Below are 17,713 nucleotides of genomic sequence, written 5' to 3'. Positions count from 1 at the left end.
GCAATCGCAAGCAGTCTGGTCCTAGTGCCCCCCCGCACCCCCAACTTACTGCATCTTTTCCAGCGCCTCTGTGTTTTCGTGAAAGATCTTCAGTGAACTGCGATCTGCAAGGTCAGCAGTTTGAAACCACTAGCCTCTCTGTGGGGGAAAGATGGGGCTTTCTACTCCCACAGACAGTTACAGTAATAGAAACTCACAAGGGCAGTTCTACCCTGTCCTACAGGGTCACTATGAGTCAGCCTCTCCCATATTCAATTAATATATCTAAATAAGCCAAAACCTGATAAAAATAGTTCCTGTTACTTAAATAAGGATGTTTAAAAACTGAAAGTTGGCTTTGGTAAAATACATAGAGATATCTGTGTGTGTGTGTGCGTGCGTGCGTGCGTGCGTGCGTGTGTGTGTGTTCCCAATCCTTTGCTACTGAGTCAATTCAGACTCTTAGCAATCCTGTAGGACAGACTAGAGCTGCCCTGTGAGTTTCTGAAGCTGGAAATCTCTAGGGAGCAGACAGTCTCCTCCTTGTCTCTCACAGTGCGGGTGGGTTCGAACTGCAGACTTTGTGGTTAGCAGACCAGTGTGTAAGGCGCAGCACCGATACGACACCTTATCTGTACATACACACACACAGACATGTATCCATCCATGGCTATACACACACATGTACATATGTGCATGTAAAGTTGAACGTGTGTGTGTACACAGATGAAACGGTTTCAAAAAGTCCATGGAAAAATGAATTGAAAAGAAAATGAGATTTTTTTCATGAAAGTTTTGAGGCCCTCTAGTGTTTAAACACTAGCACACACGCCTGAACCAAAAAACCAAATGCACTGCCATCACGTCAGTTCTGACTCTTTGTGACATATATATACTTAATATAAAATTTGATACATTTCAAATTACATCTGGTCTTCATTCGTTTAACACAGCGGTTCTCAACCTGTGGGTCACAACCCTTTTGGGGTTGAACAACCCTTTCACAGGGGTCGCCCAATTCATCGCTGTAGCAAAATGACAGTGATGAAGCAATGAAAATAATGTTATGGTTGGGGGTTCCCCAACACCTGAGGAACTGTATGAAAGCATCGCGGCATGAGGAAGGTGGAGAACCACTGGTTTAACACATTCCATTGAGCACATACGAGGCACCTGTGTGGTTTCACAGTGACAAAAAATCAGGTGCGAGTCAGAAAGCATGGCCAGCACCCACTTCCTCTGGGCACAGCTGGGGGAGGTGTCCACGGCGGACAGCAGGCGGAGCAGAGGACATCCAGTGGCACAGTGAGAGCAAATGATGCTCGAACCAGTAACAGGATGGTATTTCAAGAAAGCCCAGGGCTGGAATATTGAAACAAGGGCGGGGATGGAGAAGGGCAGCTGAAGGGTATATAGCTAGAGCACCCGCGTTGTAAGATCGTCTTGCTATTTTAATTCTTGGCGATACACACAGGCCTGCAAAAACTAGAGTTGTTCAAGAATCGTCTTACCGAGTCGGTTAAGCTATTGGCAAGTGCAACAAGGGATGGGAAAAGAAATGAATAGCAGTCATTGAGGGCTGAAGTAGAGTGCGTTTGGAGCTGACGCTGAGCAGGGCTCCAGGGAATGCGAAGCTGTGAGAAGCAGAGCGAGAGGCTGGAAAGTGTGAGCACCCCATGGGAGTGCCGAAGAGAACACAGGCAGAAACACTTGACTTTTACTGACAACCTAAGAGGCGAGCAGAGTGTCCCGCCTGGCCCTCACTCCCTTCCCCTGAGACGAGGGAGACTTTTTTTGTCTGCATTTGACAGATGAAAGACCCAAAGCTCTGCAGGAAAACCCTGGCTATCCCCGCATGGGGCCGACCTGGATCTCCTGCAAAGTCCAAGCTTGGCCATCTTGCCATCGCTTCTCATCGCCCGCCTTTGACTCTGTGAGCAACTGGGGCAAGCACTTCTCTGGGTCTCGGGGACTCCATGAAAAATGAAATCTTGGATCAAATGGCTTTTCTCCAGAGCAGGTTGGTGGTGGCTACGCCCCATGGGGACCCAGCTTTGGGGACAGTCAGGGATTTGGACTAACTATAAGAAAGAGATTCCTGATTATTGCTGGTATTCGGTGCCATTAAGTCAATTCTGACTTATAGCAACTCTATGGGACAGATTAGAATTGTGTCATGGGGCTTTGTAGGTTTTAATCGTTATAGCAATAACCCAGGTGCTGCAGTGATTAAACACCTGGCTGCTAACCACCATCTGCTCCACAGGAAGATGTGCCACTGGGCACATCACCAACCTAGGCGGTCAATCTTTACGGGAGCTGGAAGCCTCCTCTTTCTCTGGGTGTGGGTTGCTGACTGTGAGCTGACAGCCCAATGCTTACCTGACAGCTTGGGGACCCCGCAGTGCTCTGTCCTGTCAGGGCCCAGAGAGTCAGAGCGGAATCTACAGCAATGGGTTGGGTTCAGTTTGCATTTGTGTGCTTTCCTTTCTGTTCTGTATTAAAATGGTCTGCCGGCTCCTTCCCTCATGGTGCTGCTGGGTGGAGGAAAACTGCTGAACTTTCCATGACCAGCCAATGGATGACCATTGTGATACCAGGGTGCCTTTTCTGGATACTAAGTAGCAACAAATGCTAATTAAGAAATCTGGTCACCCAGAATAATAAAAAAAACAAAACATGGATTTTCTTCTCGAGATGTTTTTGACATAATCACTCTCTCCAAATCTCTATGATCAAACTTATCTTTTAACTTAGAATATTTATTTTTTTAATCATTTTATTGGGGGCTCAAACAACTCATTATAATCCATCCATTGTGTCAAGCACATTTGTACATTTGTTGCCATCACCATTTTCAAAACATTTTCTTTCTCCTTGAGCCCTGGTGTCAGCTCCTCATTTTCACCCCTCCCTCCCAAGCCCTTCCTCCACCCCCCACGAACCCTTGATAAATTATAAAAAAAAAAAAATTCATGTCTTACACTGACCAATGTCTCCCTTAACCCACTTTTCTGTTTCTGTCCCCCAGAGAGGGAGTTATATGTAGATCACTGTGATCGGTTCCCCCTATCTCCCCCGACCTTCCCTTTACCCTCCTGGTATGGCTACTCTCATTATTGATCCAGAGGGGTTTATCTGTCCTGAATTCCCTGTTTTTCCAGCTCTTGGCTACCAGCATCCCCTCACCTGTGAGTTTGTGCAGAGCAAGGGCCATGTATACCCCGGGCTCTCAGTGCTACACACGGTGGTCTCCTAACTACCGGCCTCTCCATGGGGGAAAAGAAGAGTCTCTCTCTTTTTCTCCCTCTCTTTTTCTCTCTCTCTCTTTCTCCCTCTCTTTCATTAATGTTTTCTATTCTCATGAAAAGTTACAGCCTTAGAAACACATAAGAGCCAGTTCTACCTTGTTCTATAGTGTCGTTATGCGTCGGAATTAACTAAATGATAGCAAGTTTGGCTTTGAGTTTAAACTCAGTGCCCAGGTGGTAAGTGGTCATCAGGAGGCTAAAATAATAAAACTTGGAGATGAGGGGTCTTTATTAACCTTCCAAACTCAAAATCAAACTCACTGCCATCGAATCAATTCCAATGTTACCTTGGGGGTGTAGTGCTTATGCGATGGACTATAAACCACAAAGTCTGCAGTTTGCAACTACCAGGTGTTTCTCAGAAGAAAGACAATGCTCTCTAACGCCACAAAAAGCTACAGACCCAGAAACGTGCAGGAGCGGGTCTCCGTGTCCTATAAAGTCCTATGAGTTATTAAATTATTCAAATGTGAATCTGTCCAAAGAAGAACCAATGGTATTGATTCCTTTTCTGAGCGTCTTCCTGCCCTTCAAACTCGCCCCCCCCCCTTCTAAGCAATTCACTGTCATGCAAAGCCAACTCCTATCCGTCACTGGAAGCCTGTGTTTTGAACCTATTTCAAGGGAGCTTCCAGACTAAGAAGAACTAGGAGTAAGCCTTGGTGAGCTGGTTGTGAATGAAATGAAAACCCCGTGGCTTACAGTAGTCTGATATACCACCAGCCATGGAAATAGTCCAGGAGGGGGCCAGGCATCATCCTCCTGTACACGAGGTCAACCCAAGTCAGGGGCTGACTCCGTGGGGGCCAATAATAGCACTATATTGACAACGGAATCCTAGAATGGGACTAGACCAAACATCAGAACAGAGAAGGAAAACTAAATCAGAAGAGTCTGCTTCCGTTGACACAGCCCCACCAGCATCACGTTTTCACAAGGCGGGCGACTGCGCGCCTGGCGGGACAATGTCAGGAGCAACAGTGCCTGCCAGCATCCTCTCTGAGAAGCGCAGAAGGCCAACCCCAAAGGGAAGAGGCCTCTGTGAAAAACACCAACACGCAACCAGAAAAGCCACGAAGCCACGGGCACCACCTTGGGTGGCGGGTGAGCAGCTTCACGTTGTGCACCGAATCAAAGTACCTGCTTTCAGCGTGTTGAAGGTTGACATCGGTGCGTGGAGAACAGAATGTAGCATCTTGCCGTGTAAAATGTTCGACACTTTGATGAGCGCATGCACCAGTGGCAGACCTCTAGCGAACCCCAGGGCCAGCAGAGTGTCGGCTACTCCCACATAAATGTAGAAAACGTAAAATGAGCTGGTGCCAGTGACGATGACGCCATAGCTGCTACTGATAGTGGCATTTGCAGTAGTGCTGTTCCCTGTGTCTTGAAGAGAGCGGCTGCAAGACGAAAGGAGAATGGTTATCAGTTTCAGATCGTGCGAGTGAAACCCAAAGGCACACCATATCCGTCATTAGACGAGCTGGTGCCTTTAATCTCAAAGACTTTGACTACTGCAAACAAATCAAGCTTTCTCACCACCAAGATCGAGGAGGCTGGCCTTCGTAAACACATTTCAAGAAACTCTTCGAGGTATAATGTTGTTTCAAATATTTTCATTGTTTTATGGGGGAAAGCCCATCATGAATTCCGTTAGACATTGCAAGGGCTGTGGAAACTGCATGAAACTGCCTGCAGTTTTAACCCCAATAGCTAGACTCTCTCTGGTGATGCTCCTTGAGGGACATGAAGCCGACTGGATACTGCACTATTTAGTGTGACCAAAATGGGCAATGGAAACAAACACTCGCAGTAAGACACGGAATACTCACCTTCGAAGTAGCCACAAGACAACCAAAGAAAGAGCCACCTGGAAGAGAATCATACACAATGGATTGTTTGGGCTGCTTTCCCCCCAAATGTCTTAGCCATTTCTCCCACACCCATTTCTAATTCTCCAATGACCAGCATCCAAACACACACCATTTCATTTTCTTTGGCTTTGTTCTCCTGGACCCACAGCTACAATGATTGTTCTAAGCACAATTATTTGCGGTGAGGACATGTTATGTTAGTGGAAATCAAATTTCACTGAAGTAAATACTTGGTCATTTTTCTCCTGCATTCAACAGGAACTATTCGTTGAACTTCACAGGAGAGCTAAAGTTTCAGTTAAAAGTTTTAAATAAATAAACTTGCATTTTTAAAAAATAACTAGGCCACTATCATCTTGCAAAAGATCAGCCATGGTTACGGAGATGAGCATGCACAGACAGTCTCTGGATATGAAGTCTGGCTAAAATGTGCCAATGGTGGATTGATTTGGAGGGAAGCTTACGGCCAGACACGTTGACAAGGGGTGCAGTAAGGTCCTGGATAGACTGAACACCACCCAACCTTGCTGCCAGAAAATTCATCGGGCTGGTTGCTGCAAAGGATTTCCTTCGTCCCGCAATTAGTATCGCAGGGGACTAGTATCTGTGAGAACCACTGATTAATGGAAAAGGTGAAATTAAAATGGATGAGCCATTCTGGTTGACTTTTTAAATTTCTCTCCTCGCTCGTTAAGTTCTGTAGTTAGATGTGTGTTATCTTTCTTCTCTGCCCGGTTGCGCTGCCCGAGAGCAGCAGGGAGCAGTCTTTGTTCTCTTTTTCCCTGTGATATTCCCAGGCCTTTACCTGATCAACATTGGGATTCAAGGTCATTTTGTTTAGTAAACAAAATCATAGATGGATGAAGTGAGACAGAAGTAAACGGCAACTTATTAATGCCATTAGAGAGAAAATTATCGAATGATGATATAGACCAATGGCTCTCAACCTTCCTAATGCCGCGACCCTTTAATACAGCTCCTCATGTTGTGGTGACCCCCAACCATAAAAGTATTTGTGTTGCTACTTCACAACTGTAGTTTTGCGGGCAACTCCTATGAAAGGGCCGTTCACCCCCCCAAAGGGGTCACGGCCCGCAGGTTGAGAACCGCCGATATAGAGGATCCACTTGGAAAAGGAGGTGGCCTGTTAAATTATGGAGAGAAAATGTAAAGCAAAGCTAGTTCTTCCTAGCAGGCTTTGCACACATACAAAGTGCAGTGTGAACCTCCAAGCCACCACGATGTCCTTAAAACACTACTAACCGTGCACTGTTTTCCCTGGCAGAGTGCAGCAGTAATTCTGGTGGGGTTTGCTTTAAGCACAGGCTTGTTGGTGCATTCCCACTTTCCCTCCTGTCAGGCTCTTCACTGGACACACAGCACAGAGCGTTGTGCCGGGTTCATTGTGGGGACATAATAAGTGTGTGCTGAATGAGTAAATAGGTACAGAAATGACAGCGAGTAATAACCAAGTGACACCTTGACAAGGCAGAAGACACAGACTTGGATGCCTCAGAGGACAAACCCTTGTCCTACGACACAGAACCATGTTTGTAGGAAAGCTGCCGTGTGAAATGACAACCTTTAATATCAACAATAGTATCATGGGAGTGCACCACATTTCCTTGTGGTACTTACATAATCTGGGGTCAATTTGAGACTATTCAGAGTGAAAGGGTGGAGCTTATTTAGCTTGTCAATCAGGTAGCAGCTTGATGACCTCATATGGAGGCACAGTGGAGAGAAATAGCTCACTGGAGGTGGGACACACACTCTCTCTGCTAGACATTCCTGATGACAAGCCACATAGAAGCTACAGTGAGCTAGCCAGTGCCCTGGAGCTGAAGGAGACACATAGAGAACCACACCAGGGCTGAGATGTCTCCACCGCCACTGGATCCACAAGAACTTCCACCCAATGGCCTGTGATCTTCCTGCATTTGGCATCATTGTATTTTTGTGTGAGTCTGAAGAAGAATTTATAGCCTGGAACCAGACATAAGGGCTAATATCACACGTATGGACTTGATCTGGACTGGGATAGGATGTCTTCATAATATGCAATTACTCTTTGATTTATAAAACTCTCTCTTAAACATAGATGAGTCTCTCTGGATTTGTTTCTCTAGTCCACCCAGACTAACATAAAGGTAAAGCTGCCCAGGGAGACCTCATGAATAAATCGATCGGAAGTCATGAAGAAAGGATGAGGACATAGCTGTTCTCTGATGCACCACTTTTTAAAAACAATCACAAAACAGAAGCACTACACAGGATTTTTAGATAGTCCAGTCAACGACAACATTCTCTGGTCCATAAGTGGTAATAATAAAATAACACAGACAATTGCCTCTTAATTTATCATCTGCTTTCTTTCTATGTCTAGTTGATGATATACTGCCAACCTAAACCTCTAGAAAGGCCAAAATTAATTAGACTTTTGTGACCTGGTTAAAATTCAGCCAAACCCACAGCCACTAGGTACATTCTGACTCATCGCATCACTATCAAATTCAGTAGAACTGCCCCCATTGGATTGCCACGGCTCTGAAGTTTGATGGAAGTGGACTGCCACATATTTTTACCACAGAGCGCCGGTGGCTTCAAACTGCCAACCCTTCGTGAGTCAGGCACTTGATCTGGGATGCCACCAGGACATAGAATCATATACGGCAGCACGCTAACATTGAAGAACTTACAGAAGAGATTGCCCTGGAGTGGGGTAAACGGATCAAAAATACAAAGGTCAACGCTTTTTTCCAAAATGACATATTAATTACAGGCACCAACACCCTGAATAAAACAAATTATTTTTAAGGTTAACATCTCAGAAGAAATGTTTCAAAGGATAGATATGTCATCAACTAATAATGAGTAGTTTAAAAAAACACTCATATCCTCTGTCATAAGTAAGTTTCTTGTCCCAAGACAAAGGACCATTGTATTCTTAATGAAGTGAGGTAGTGAAAGTATACACATGTATAGAAGTTCAATGGTCATTAATTAGGTATACAACATTTTGCAAAGTTAAGCTCTAAGAAGCTATATGGGCCAAAGGTCTTGTCAATTAGCATAAATCACCACATTGAAATATGACAATTTTTTATGTAACTCTATGAATTGCAGATAATGAGTGTGTCCTTTCAACGCAGACATTCAAATCATTACTAATGATAGCGGACTCATTTGAGATTAAGTGGGGCACTGGACTAGGTTTTTCTACACATTAATGCTGGCCATTTGGTACGAGTGGCAGAGATTAGTAAGAAAAATTACACTCTGATGCAATCCTTATGACTTAGGTGAGTGTGTCAAAGAAGATAACTTCTGTCACCCACCCTTACCTAACCCTGTACTTTTGTTAAAGTATAAAAAGAATTGATCAAACTCTCATCAATAACACTCTTGAGAACTTGACCACCTCACATTGTGCTGAACTTCCTAATAGGGATGTTGGCCTCAGGAACAGTGACAATCGCATGAGCTAGCTTTACTCACGGTGTGCCAAACGCTACACGAAGTTTTTAACAGGGACCATGTCTTTTAATCCATACGCTGCCCTATACAGCCCAGACTTCTGGAATCTCTATTTTATACACGCGGCAGCCGAGGTTCCAAAAGGTTCAATAATTTTCTCCATTTCACAGTGTGAGACAAACTTAGAACGACCCCTCTGCCGGCCTGGTTCTAAACAGCACCCCACATCCACCTCCGTTCTGTCTGTTAAGAAACTGAGGGACAAAAGAAGAGACATCACCCAAACCCAGAGACGGGGTGGAAACCCATGTTGTACAGCAGTGCGTTCAACTTTTGAATACATACTTTAAAAGGCACTAGCACTCTCTTGTTGGATCAGGGAGGAAGAATCATGCATAGACTCCTTTTGGACTGCAATCAGAAACACTATCAATAGGACAAATGCACCCATGCCAGTTGGGGTTTCCGTGATTTACACACTGATACATTATGAGTGGTGTGCGCAAGCTGAACAATGAATCGGGAAGATCAAAAACTGACTCACTTGATTTACCGCGCTGGCAAAGAATATTGAACAAACCACAGATTGACAGGAGAAGGAACAAAGCTGTCATGAAAGAAACCAGCCAGGTGGTCCTTAGAAATGAGGCTGGAATGACGTTGTCTCACATCTTTGGGACATGTTATCAGGAGAGCCCAGGCCCTCCCTGAAGGACGCCATGCCTGGCAAAGCAGAAAGTTGACGAAACCCAAGTCGATCCTTGATGAGACTGATTGACACAGTGGCTGCAAAGACGGGCTCCCACGTAACTATGCTGAGTCACCACTGACCTGACGGCACCTAACAACTGCAGCAACAACAACGATCACTTCACCCCTGAGGCCAAAACACAAGAAGAGCTGGCGCTCTGTGGTTTCAACGCCTCCAAACTTGTTCAGCTCTGCGTGTGCACCCTGGAATCTTTAATAGTTTGTAAATAAGCAATGATAATACAATGATTTTGGAATGCTATTGTATTCAAGTACGCTAGAGGAGGGGTAAATTATTTGAAAAGGCAAGGGTTTCATATAAAACCGAAATGTGAAATAAAATGAAGCCGTCTGTGAGACTGTTGAGGTCTGTAAACAGGAGCATAGGTGTATATGTGATGCTTATATCAGTGTGTGTGAGAGAGTTGTATGTTCTAAAATCATTTAAAATAAAAATAAAGCATGATGACAAGAAACTGAAACCTATAAATACCAAGAGATCCTTAGTGAGAAAGTATAAATATCCATGAGTTATTATCTATTTATTTGTGAATAGTAAATTAAGAGCAAAATATGAAGATTTAATCTACATTCAGGATCCAGGTCTATCAATAAACTCCAAACGTGTTTGAATTTAACTTTTTCCAATGTGTCACCAATGCGACAAACAGGAAGAACACCGTAGCAAGAGGCCATATCTGTAGATCTTGAATTTTAAAAAATAAAATCAAATACATATGAATATTAAAAGAGTAGTCAATTGGGTAAATCTTTTACTAACAGTGTGATTAATTTGCTCCAGTCCAATGAAAGAACCGAGATGTTCCAAGTGACCCAACGTGAAATAAACTGCCCAACAGTCAACTTGTGGCATTCACTCAGGCACCTATATGCTCCAACTCATTCTTATTCGTCTACGAGCATCTACTGTGAGATGATGTGCGTGAGGCTCTTGGCTAAGGATTAGCAAAAACAAAGGGAAGCAGAAAGGGCGAGAAAGAAGGAGAAAGGCAGCACATTTCTGTCTTCATCCACATCCCCAACCAGGGAGATAAAAGACACGGGACCCACAAACTCTATGGTGGAGTTGGTGAAGAATACTGAACATACCACAGGCAGCCACAAGAACAAACAAACCAGTCTTAGAAGAAAGACAACCAGAATGAGCCTTAGAAGTGAGGACACTGTCTTGTTTCCTAGGGACGCGTCATCAGATATGTCCACTTCATAGAAAAGGACACCCTGCTTGACAAGACAGACGGTCAGCAGAAGCCAGGGGAACTCTCAGTGAGAACGGTCGTCAACAATGGGCTCAAACATACCAGTGATCATGTGCGATAGACAGCACGGGACCAGGCAACATGCAGACTGGCCGGCAGCCAACGACAGCAAACCATAAGCATTGGTGAGCGCTGAGAAGAACTCCGGCAGAGGCAAGGAGGAGGCACCAGAGTAGTCCTGGCCTTGCAGGATCTGCCTTCACCTGGCTGCCCTCTTTGCCAGAACTCCTGGCCCACTCGCTTCCTCCAGCCAGCCTGGCCTTCCTTCTGGACTGTGTTTGCACATCAGCACACATCAGCATGTCCTCCGGAGGAAAGATCTAGAGCCTTGACTCAGGTCAACTCCGTGCCGCTGGTGGGTTTTGTTGTACGCATTTAAGTATTTGTTTTATTTAATCAGCTGTCCACATTTGAAACCAGCAAAGCAAATTCACAGGGAACCCAGCCTTTGGGCTTCTTGTAGTAAGTCAGAAGACTGGCAAAATTGGTCCTAAATTTCCTATGGCATGCACTGGTGGTTCTGAGTGGCAGTGGCCCCTGTCAGGGCAAATGTCCCCCAACCAGTCTCAAGGCCGATTCATGACTTGCTGAACTAAGCATCTCTGACACCGATGTGGCTGTTCCAGAGTCTCATCCTACCCCAGCTTTAAGAACCGCATGTGTAGGCTGCTGTGCTTGCTCACACGCGTGCTCACACTCTCTGTCCCACTCAACTCGGTGATGGGAAGGTTAGTGGGGAGATGTCACGCCATGATGGTAACATTGAAGCCAAAAAATTATGTGAGCAAACAGATGCTCTGAATCTTTAGGTTTGTTGGAAATTATTACTAAGCTACGCTTATAACTTACATACTCGTGTATATGCCGAGTTTTTCAGCACATTTTTAGTGCAGTTTTTGTGGTGAAATTAGGTGCCTTGGCTGATAATCGAGGCGGCTTATACTTGTGTATATACGGTATACTTATTTTGTGAAGGGACAGTCATTTAAAAGTGGCACGTTGTCACATGACTAGTGAATAATGCATCATCTAGAGTTGACTGATTTTACATTTTTTTTGCAAAAATATTTTCAGTGTCTAATTTCAGTCCATCTCTGGGCCTTCTACTTTGTGCTTTCAAATGTCTCTCTGTAAAAAAAAACTCTCAGTATATTTATGTTTGAGCATGTGTTCCATGTGATGTCTCAAATCGTACAGTACCCATAGCAATTCTATGTGTGACATTACAGAACTTAAGATCTAAGTAGAACTGTAGCTCAGTGATTATTTCAGAATTACATATACATAGAGATGTAGAAATAGGTATACACATACTTCTACACATGTGTATATCAACATATCTTTTCAAGCTGGTCTCAATGTGACTTTCAATCACAGGATTATTTTGCCACGGAAGATTCTTACCTCAGCCAGAAAAATAGCAACACACCAAATGAGCACAGCAATTAAGCTCTTGTGAACGGTAATGTAGCGAAGGTACGTGTTCCATGTGGTCACTGCTGGTATGCTCTCCACGTCGTCAACAAAGCATTCCTGGGAGAAACAACATCACGGCAATGACAATGAAGCGTTACTATCTCACACACCAGTTTTATTTTGCGTATGTAGAAACAAAAGTATGACTTGATGCTAAGTAAATTATAGCAAACATAAACCGTGCCAGAAACGTGTGGTGTGCCGTTCATGTAGGTGAGCTAACGGGGATTTCTGAAAAACACAGAACGTTGCAAAGATGCAAGATTCTGCACTGACAGCACTGATTGAGCAGCCGTGTTACTGGAGAAAACAGCTGCCATGCAAAGGCTTGACGGTGTTGCAACTTTTACAGACTGAATGACACCCCCAAACACAAGCTTCCTGGAATTCTCCTGACTTTGTTTGTTTGTTTTTCAGCAGTACATAGACAAGAACAATTCGGGATGGTGTAGGTTCTAAAAGTCTTCAGCGAGGTCTGAAGGCTAACTGATGAATATTGACTTCTTGGGAGATGTAGATGATCTCTGCTTCTACCTCTGACTTCAGTTACAGTATTTGAATCCCCAGAAATCCTTGCCTTTTGGTAGATGTACTTCACACAGTTTTAAAAGACAGACCCACGGAGTCTAAAGGGAAAGGATCGCTCTGTTCCTCATGAAGTTAGCAAATCCAAAGAGGGGGATCCTGCGTAATTGGATACAACATCCTGGTTCAAAAGACCAAACTCATGGCCATAAAGTTGATGCTGATTCATAGGGACCCGATGTGACAGGGTAGAGCTGGTGTCTGAGACCATAACTCTTTTACTCTGCACAGGCATGAGAGTAGAAGAGGGAAACACCTTAGTGTCGGCGTGGAGCTGCACAATTTCTCAGAAGTAGGATGGCCGGGTCTTTCTTGCGAGGCACCCCTGAATGACTTAACCTATTAACAATCCCACTGGCAGCCAAGTGTGTCAACTGACTGCCCCAACCAGGGTGTGCATATTTTTGGCACCAGCCCATTCACTTTCTGGAAGTTGTTTGAATTCCGGCGAGTTGTTCAACATCTATGAATTCTAGTTTCCTTATTTATAATTGAGAATCATGATAAGTGCCTCAAAGAGGTGGGACTAGTATTTGCTATCTGGCACTAGCAGCGAGTAACAAATACTGACTGCTACTAGTGAAAGAAACGATTCTTCTCAACTAAAATCATGAGGTACAGTTTGAAAAATTCATGGAGACTGATGTGAAACCATGTAGATGAAATATCCTTTAGGAAGCCTTTTAAATGAGAGAAATATTGAAAGTAAAGACTTTAGAGGTCATCCGTGTTGTTTCTTTGGTTTGGAAAGGAGGAAAGTTTAGGCTAGCAGTGTTAAAAAAAACACTTGGGCACTGCCAAGTGCACTATTCTGAAAGACCTATCCTGTCCAACAATCAGTTCATCACCTCTCTGGCCATTTTTCAATGCATCCAAGACTCTTAAGGAAGTTTACAAATACCTTTTAATAAGACCCCTTTTATATTGCTGCATATCTTCAATATAAAAGTCTTTTGGTCTATAAAACAGCATCATGGACTGGCTGCCTGGAGGTTATGCTTAATAGCACTACTTAGGATGAGTAACATTTCATTTTGTTGCTAGCTACCCTGGAGTCAGCTCCCAACCCAGGACAACTCCATGCACTGGATGAGGGTCAGCCCACTGGGCTCTGATGGGCTGACTTTTCCCAAGTAGATCTCTAAGTCTTTCCTCTTCGTGTGCCTTGGCTTGGAAGCTCCACCAAACCTGCTCAGCATCACGGCAACATACAAGCTTCCCCTAAAGACAAGTGGTGGTGGTGGTAGTTAGGAGTTTTACTGCATTGGCTGGAAACGGAAACCCACATTTCCTGTACAAAAGGTTCAAATGCTCCCACAGAAGAACCAATGCCCCCACATTTCATACATACCTGTACTATTTCCCACATACCTTTAGATCCTCTTCATTAATTTCTTCACTTAATTCTAAGCCGCTGTCTTGAGAGAGTCTTCTTGAATAGATGTCCGTCTCCATCAAGCTGGCTTGCGGGGCCAGCGACATTTTTCGTGAGGATGCTGCTGTCTTGCGGTGAATGCTTTGACCTTGGTGGATGGAGGAGCGGGTCATCAGGTTCAGGACAGACTGCCTCCTCCGCCTCTGAAACGTGGGGCCCGTGTTGATCACATTACTTCGAGGCAAGATGACCTCTCCTTGCTCAGAGTCTGGCACTAAGGACAGCCTTCTCTCAAGGGGCTCGGCAGAATCCTCCTCGATGCCGTTCATTGGGAGCGGAGCCTTCTGGACAATGGAAAACTTTCTCATGGAGTTGATGGAATTGAGAATAGAGTTCTTCCTTTTTTCACTGATGTCTGCAGTCTGTTTAAAAGACTGTTTTCTGTTGTCAGTCCAGGAGACAGCCGCCTCTCCTTCTAGAGAGAAGCGCCGCAAGGTCTCGGTGATGATGGAGTTTCTTCTGTCTGCACTAAAGTGGTCGAAAGAATCGTAGCCCATGAGCTTCGAGCTGAAGTCTGGCCGCAGGTTTTGTAGTTCAGCAAACGTCCCATAGAAGTAACTGCTACCTTCATGCAAAATTAGTATTTTGTCAGCTTTCTTCAAATGTTCCATTTTAGAAGTGACCAAAATCCTAGTTTTGTTTGCCATCAATTTACAGACACAGCTTTAAGAATAGAAAAAGATATAAATAAAAAATGTATCCACTTTATAGACTCTTGATTACAATAATGTACGTGTATGTTCTATCATTTTATTAATGTTGCATCATATCAAACCTCCATGATACCATTTTATTATTATGTGTAAATAAATGACCTGTATTCAGTCATTTGAAATCTCTTAAAGCATTATGGTATGAAACTACACACTCAAGGTGTCAGTGCCAAGAGACTTAGAATGAAATTACATTTCTTCTATTAAATAAAAATAAATAAAATATTAAATAAAAATAAATAAAAATATTAAATAAAAAAGGCACTAGTGGTACAATCAGTAAGTGCTCAGCTCCTAACTAAAGAGTCAGTGGTTCAAAACCACCCGCCTCTCTAAGGGGGAAAGATGAGGCAGCCAGCTACTGTAGAGAGCACAGAGTTGGAAACCCAAGGGGCAGTTCTAACTGGTCGTATGGGGCCGCTGTAATTTGGAACTGACTTATGGCAATGGTATTTGCCAAATAGTGGTTTGACTTTGAACAATTTTTTTATCTTTTGGACCTGACTTTACTCATCAGTGACCTTTAAGGTCCTTAGAAGTCTATATTGCTGCATTCAGCTTTTTGTGGCATAAGGATTCTGTTTGTTTCCTTTGGCATTTTAGTTGGATTTCGTTCTAAAGAATATAAAGTAAGGCTCATTTGGCTTGTTTTAAAAGATAGCAACTGAAAATTTGATAAACGTGAGTCTCTAATAAAGTAATCCTCTTGCTAAAAAGAAAATGCGGACTAGAACCAACTAAGGCAGAACAATTTACTTCAGGCATTAAAACCTCTCTCTCTCTGTCTCTCGCTCTCTCTCGCTCACACACACACACACACACACACACACACACACACACACACACACACAGAGGACCCTTGGTGCTACCATAGTTGAAGCACTCAGTTGCTAACTGGAAGGTCGGAGGTTCAAAACTACCAGCTATGCTAAGGGGGAACATGTCATAGTGTGTGTTCATAAATATTTACAACCTTGGAAATATTATGGCGAGTTCTATTCTGTCCTGCAGGGTCACTATGAGTCAGAATCAACTTTATGTACATTACATACTACGTAGATATACATTACATATGGTGTACATGCTTATATAAGGAGGCGTTATTCTAAAATATAAATTAGATACAATCACAACTGTCAACATTTATATTGACTGGCAGTTCATTGTCATAGTAACAGGATTGTAAAAGTAGCCTCTTAAGCATTACATTTAACTAACTTCCAGGTGCATCTAGAACCAGCACAGGTTTTTTTATTAAACACATGGCATATATCCTATTTAAATCTTATTTTCAAAAGAAAATCATAACTATTCTTTTATTTTTTATAATAGTTTCATTGACATATCTTATACATCCCAGTATATCTATTTAAATACTATTCTATTGTTCAATTCCATTAGGCGGGGTTATTCAATCATCAATGCTATCCATTCCCCTTTCCCCACCACTTAGCGCCCCTTCTTCCCATCCACTCAGGGAATCACCACTCCTATCACTGACTCTGAGGGGTCATCCATTTGACCTTCATGTACCACATTATCCTAAATACACAAATTTGCAAATCTAATGTGGTCAGTGGGGTAAAACCCATAAAGCCCTTACTCGTAAGAGGAAACGTTAAGAACTAGGGGATCGTTATGTGGTCCATCAGTGCCATGCCACACCCTGGCTCTATCATCCATTCTGTGTGGCCCTTCTGAGAAGGATCAATCATCTTGTAGCGGGATTTTGGGTCTCCATTGCATCCACACCCCTTAACATTGAGCTGGTTGCATGTTTTTGAACTTTTGATACCTCTTCCCATCAACACCTCATGATCACACAGGCTGGTGTGCTTTTTTTTATGTGGGCTTTGTTGCTTCCCTGCCAGATGACTGCTTGTTTAATTATAAGCCTTTTAGAGTCCAGACACTATATCTTTTGATAGCTGGGCACCATCAGCTTTCTTTACCACATTTGCTTATGTACCCATTTTGTCTTTAGTCATCAGGTCAGGAAGGTGAATACCATACAATGACGCATTATTAGGACAAGCCATTCTTGTACTGAAAAATGATTTAAGTAGAGGCCCAAAGTCCATCTGCTTCCTTATTTCATGTGTTACATATGTGTGTACATGTTTGTACGTATATACAAATACATATGTATTTATACTCCTCCCCTCCTATTTCACTCTTATGTTTACACATCATTCACCTTACAGTAATTCTTCTCAGATACAATTCAATTGTTCAAACAAGGTAGGTAAGCTACACACTCTTCACTGTCAATTTTAGAACACATACTGTTCTCTTGTACCATCATTATTGACTCCCCTCCCATGCTCCCCAGTCGCTGTGACTAGTCTTTTAGTAAACTACTCTATAGTCCATGAGATCATTTTGAAATTTGGAAATCATTACACAACTTAACTCTGCCTTTTAGGGATGCCACAAACATTGAGTCCCAAGGAGAGCTCCGGTTAAATGTACACCTTGAATCCCATGGGAGTGAGGAGGAGGGTGGAAGGCGTTATGGAGGTAGATGAACCATCTGAGCACTCAAAATCAAAACCAATCTCTCTGCCATCAAGTTGATTCCAACTCACAGGAACCCTGGAGGACAGGGCAGAGCTGCCCCAGTGGCTCTCTGAGACAAACTCTTGACAGGAGTGGAAAATCTTGTCTTTCTCCCATGGAGCACCTGGTGGCTTTAAACTGCTGGCCCTGTTAGCAGCCCAGCATGGAACCACCATGCCACCGGGGCTTCCTTGTCTGAGAACCGCTCAACCTCAAACCTCTCAGCCTATCAAAGAGGCACTACACGGGAGTATGGCCATGCAGATTGTCCAGA

The 17,713-nt window shown here is 43.6% G+C and overlaps 1 protein-coding gene across 1 annotated transcript in view; it reads right to left on the bottom strand.

Moving 5' to 3' along the window:
* CFTR (CF transmembrane conductance regulator) overlaps positions 1-17,713 on the bottom strand; it is a 177,175-nt gene that overhangs the window by 51,982 nt on the left and 107,480 nt on the right. The window contains exons 14-17 of the mRNA XM_075557370.1: positions 14,104-14,830; positions 12,076-12,204; positions 5,123-5,160; positions 4,431-4,690 (exon numbers count right to left, since the gene is read on the bottom strand). Coding sequence (XP_075413485.1) covers positions 4,431-4,690; positions 5,123-5,160; positions 12,076-12,204; positions 14,104-14,830 — 1,154 coding nt within the window. The remainder of the gene's footprint in view (positions 1-4,430; positions 4,691-5,122; positions 5,161-12,075; positions 12,205-14,103; positions 14,831-17,713) is intronic.

The sequence above is a fragment of the Tenrec ecaudatus genome, chromosome 9 (assembly GCF_050624435.1).
Source record: "Tenrec ecaudatus isolate mTenEca1 chromosome 9, mTenEca1.hap1, whole genome shotgun sequence".
In the NCBI taxonomy this organism is placed as follows: Eukaryota; Metazoa; Chordata; class Mammalia; order Afrosoricida; family Tenrecidae; genus Tenrec; species Tenrec ecaudatus.
This window is presented reverse-complemented; position numbering and strand designations above follow the sequence as displayed.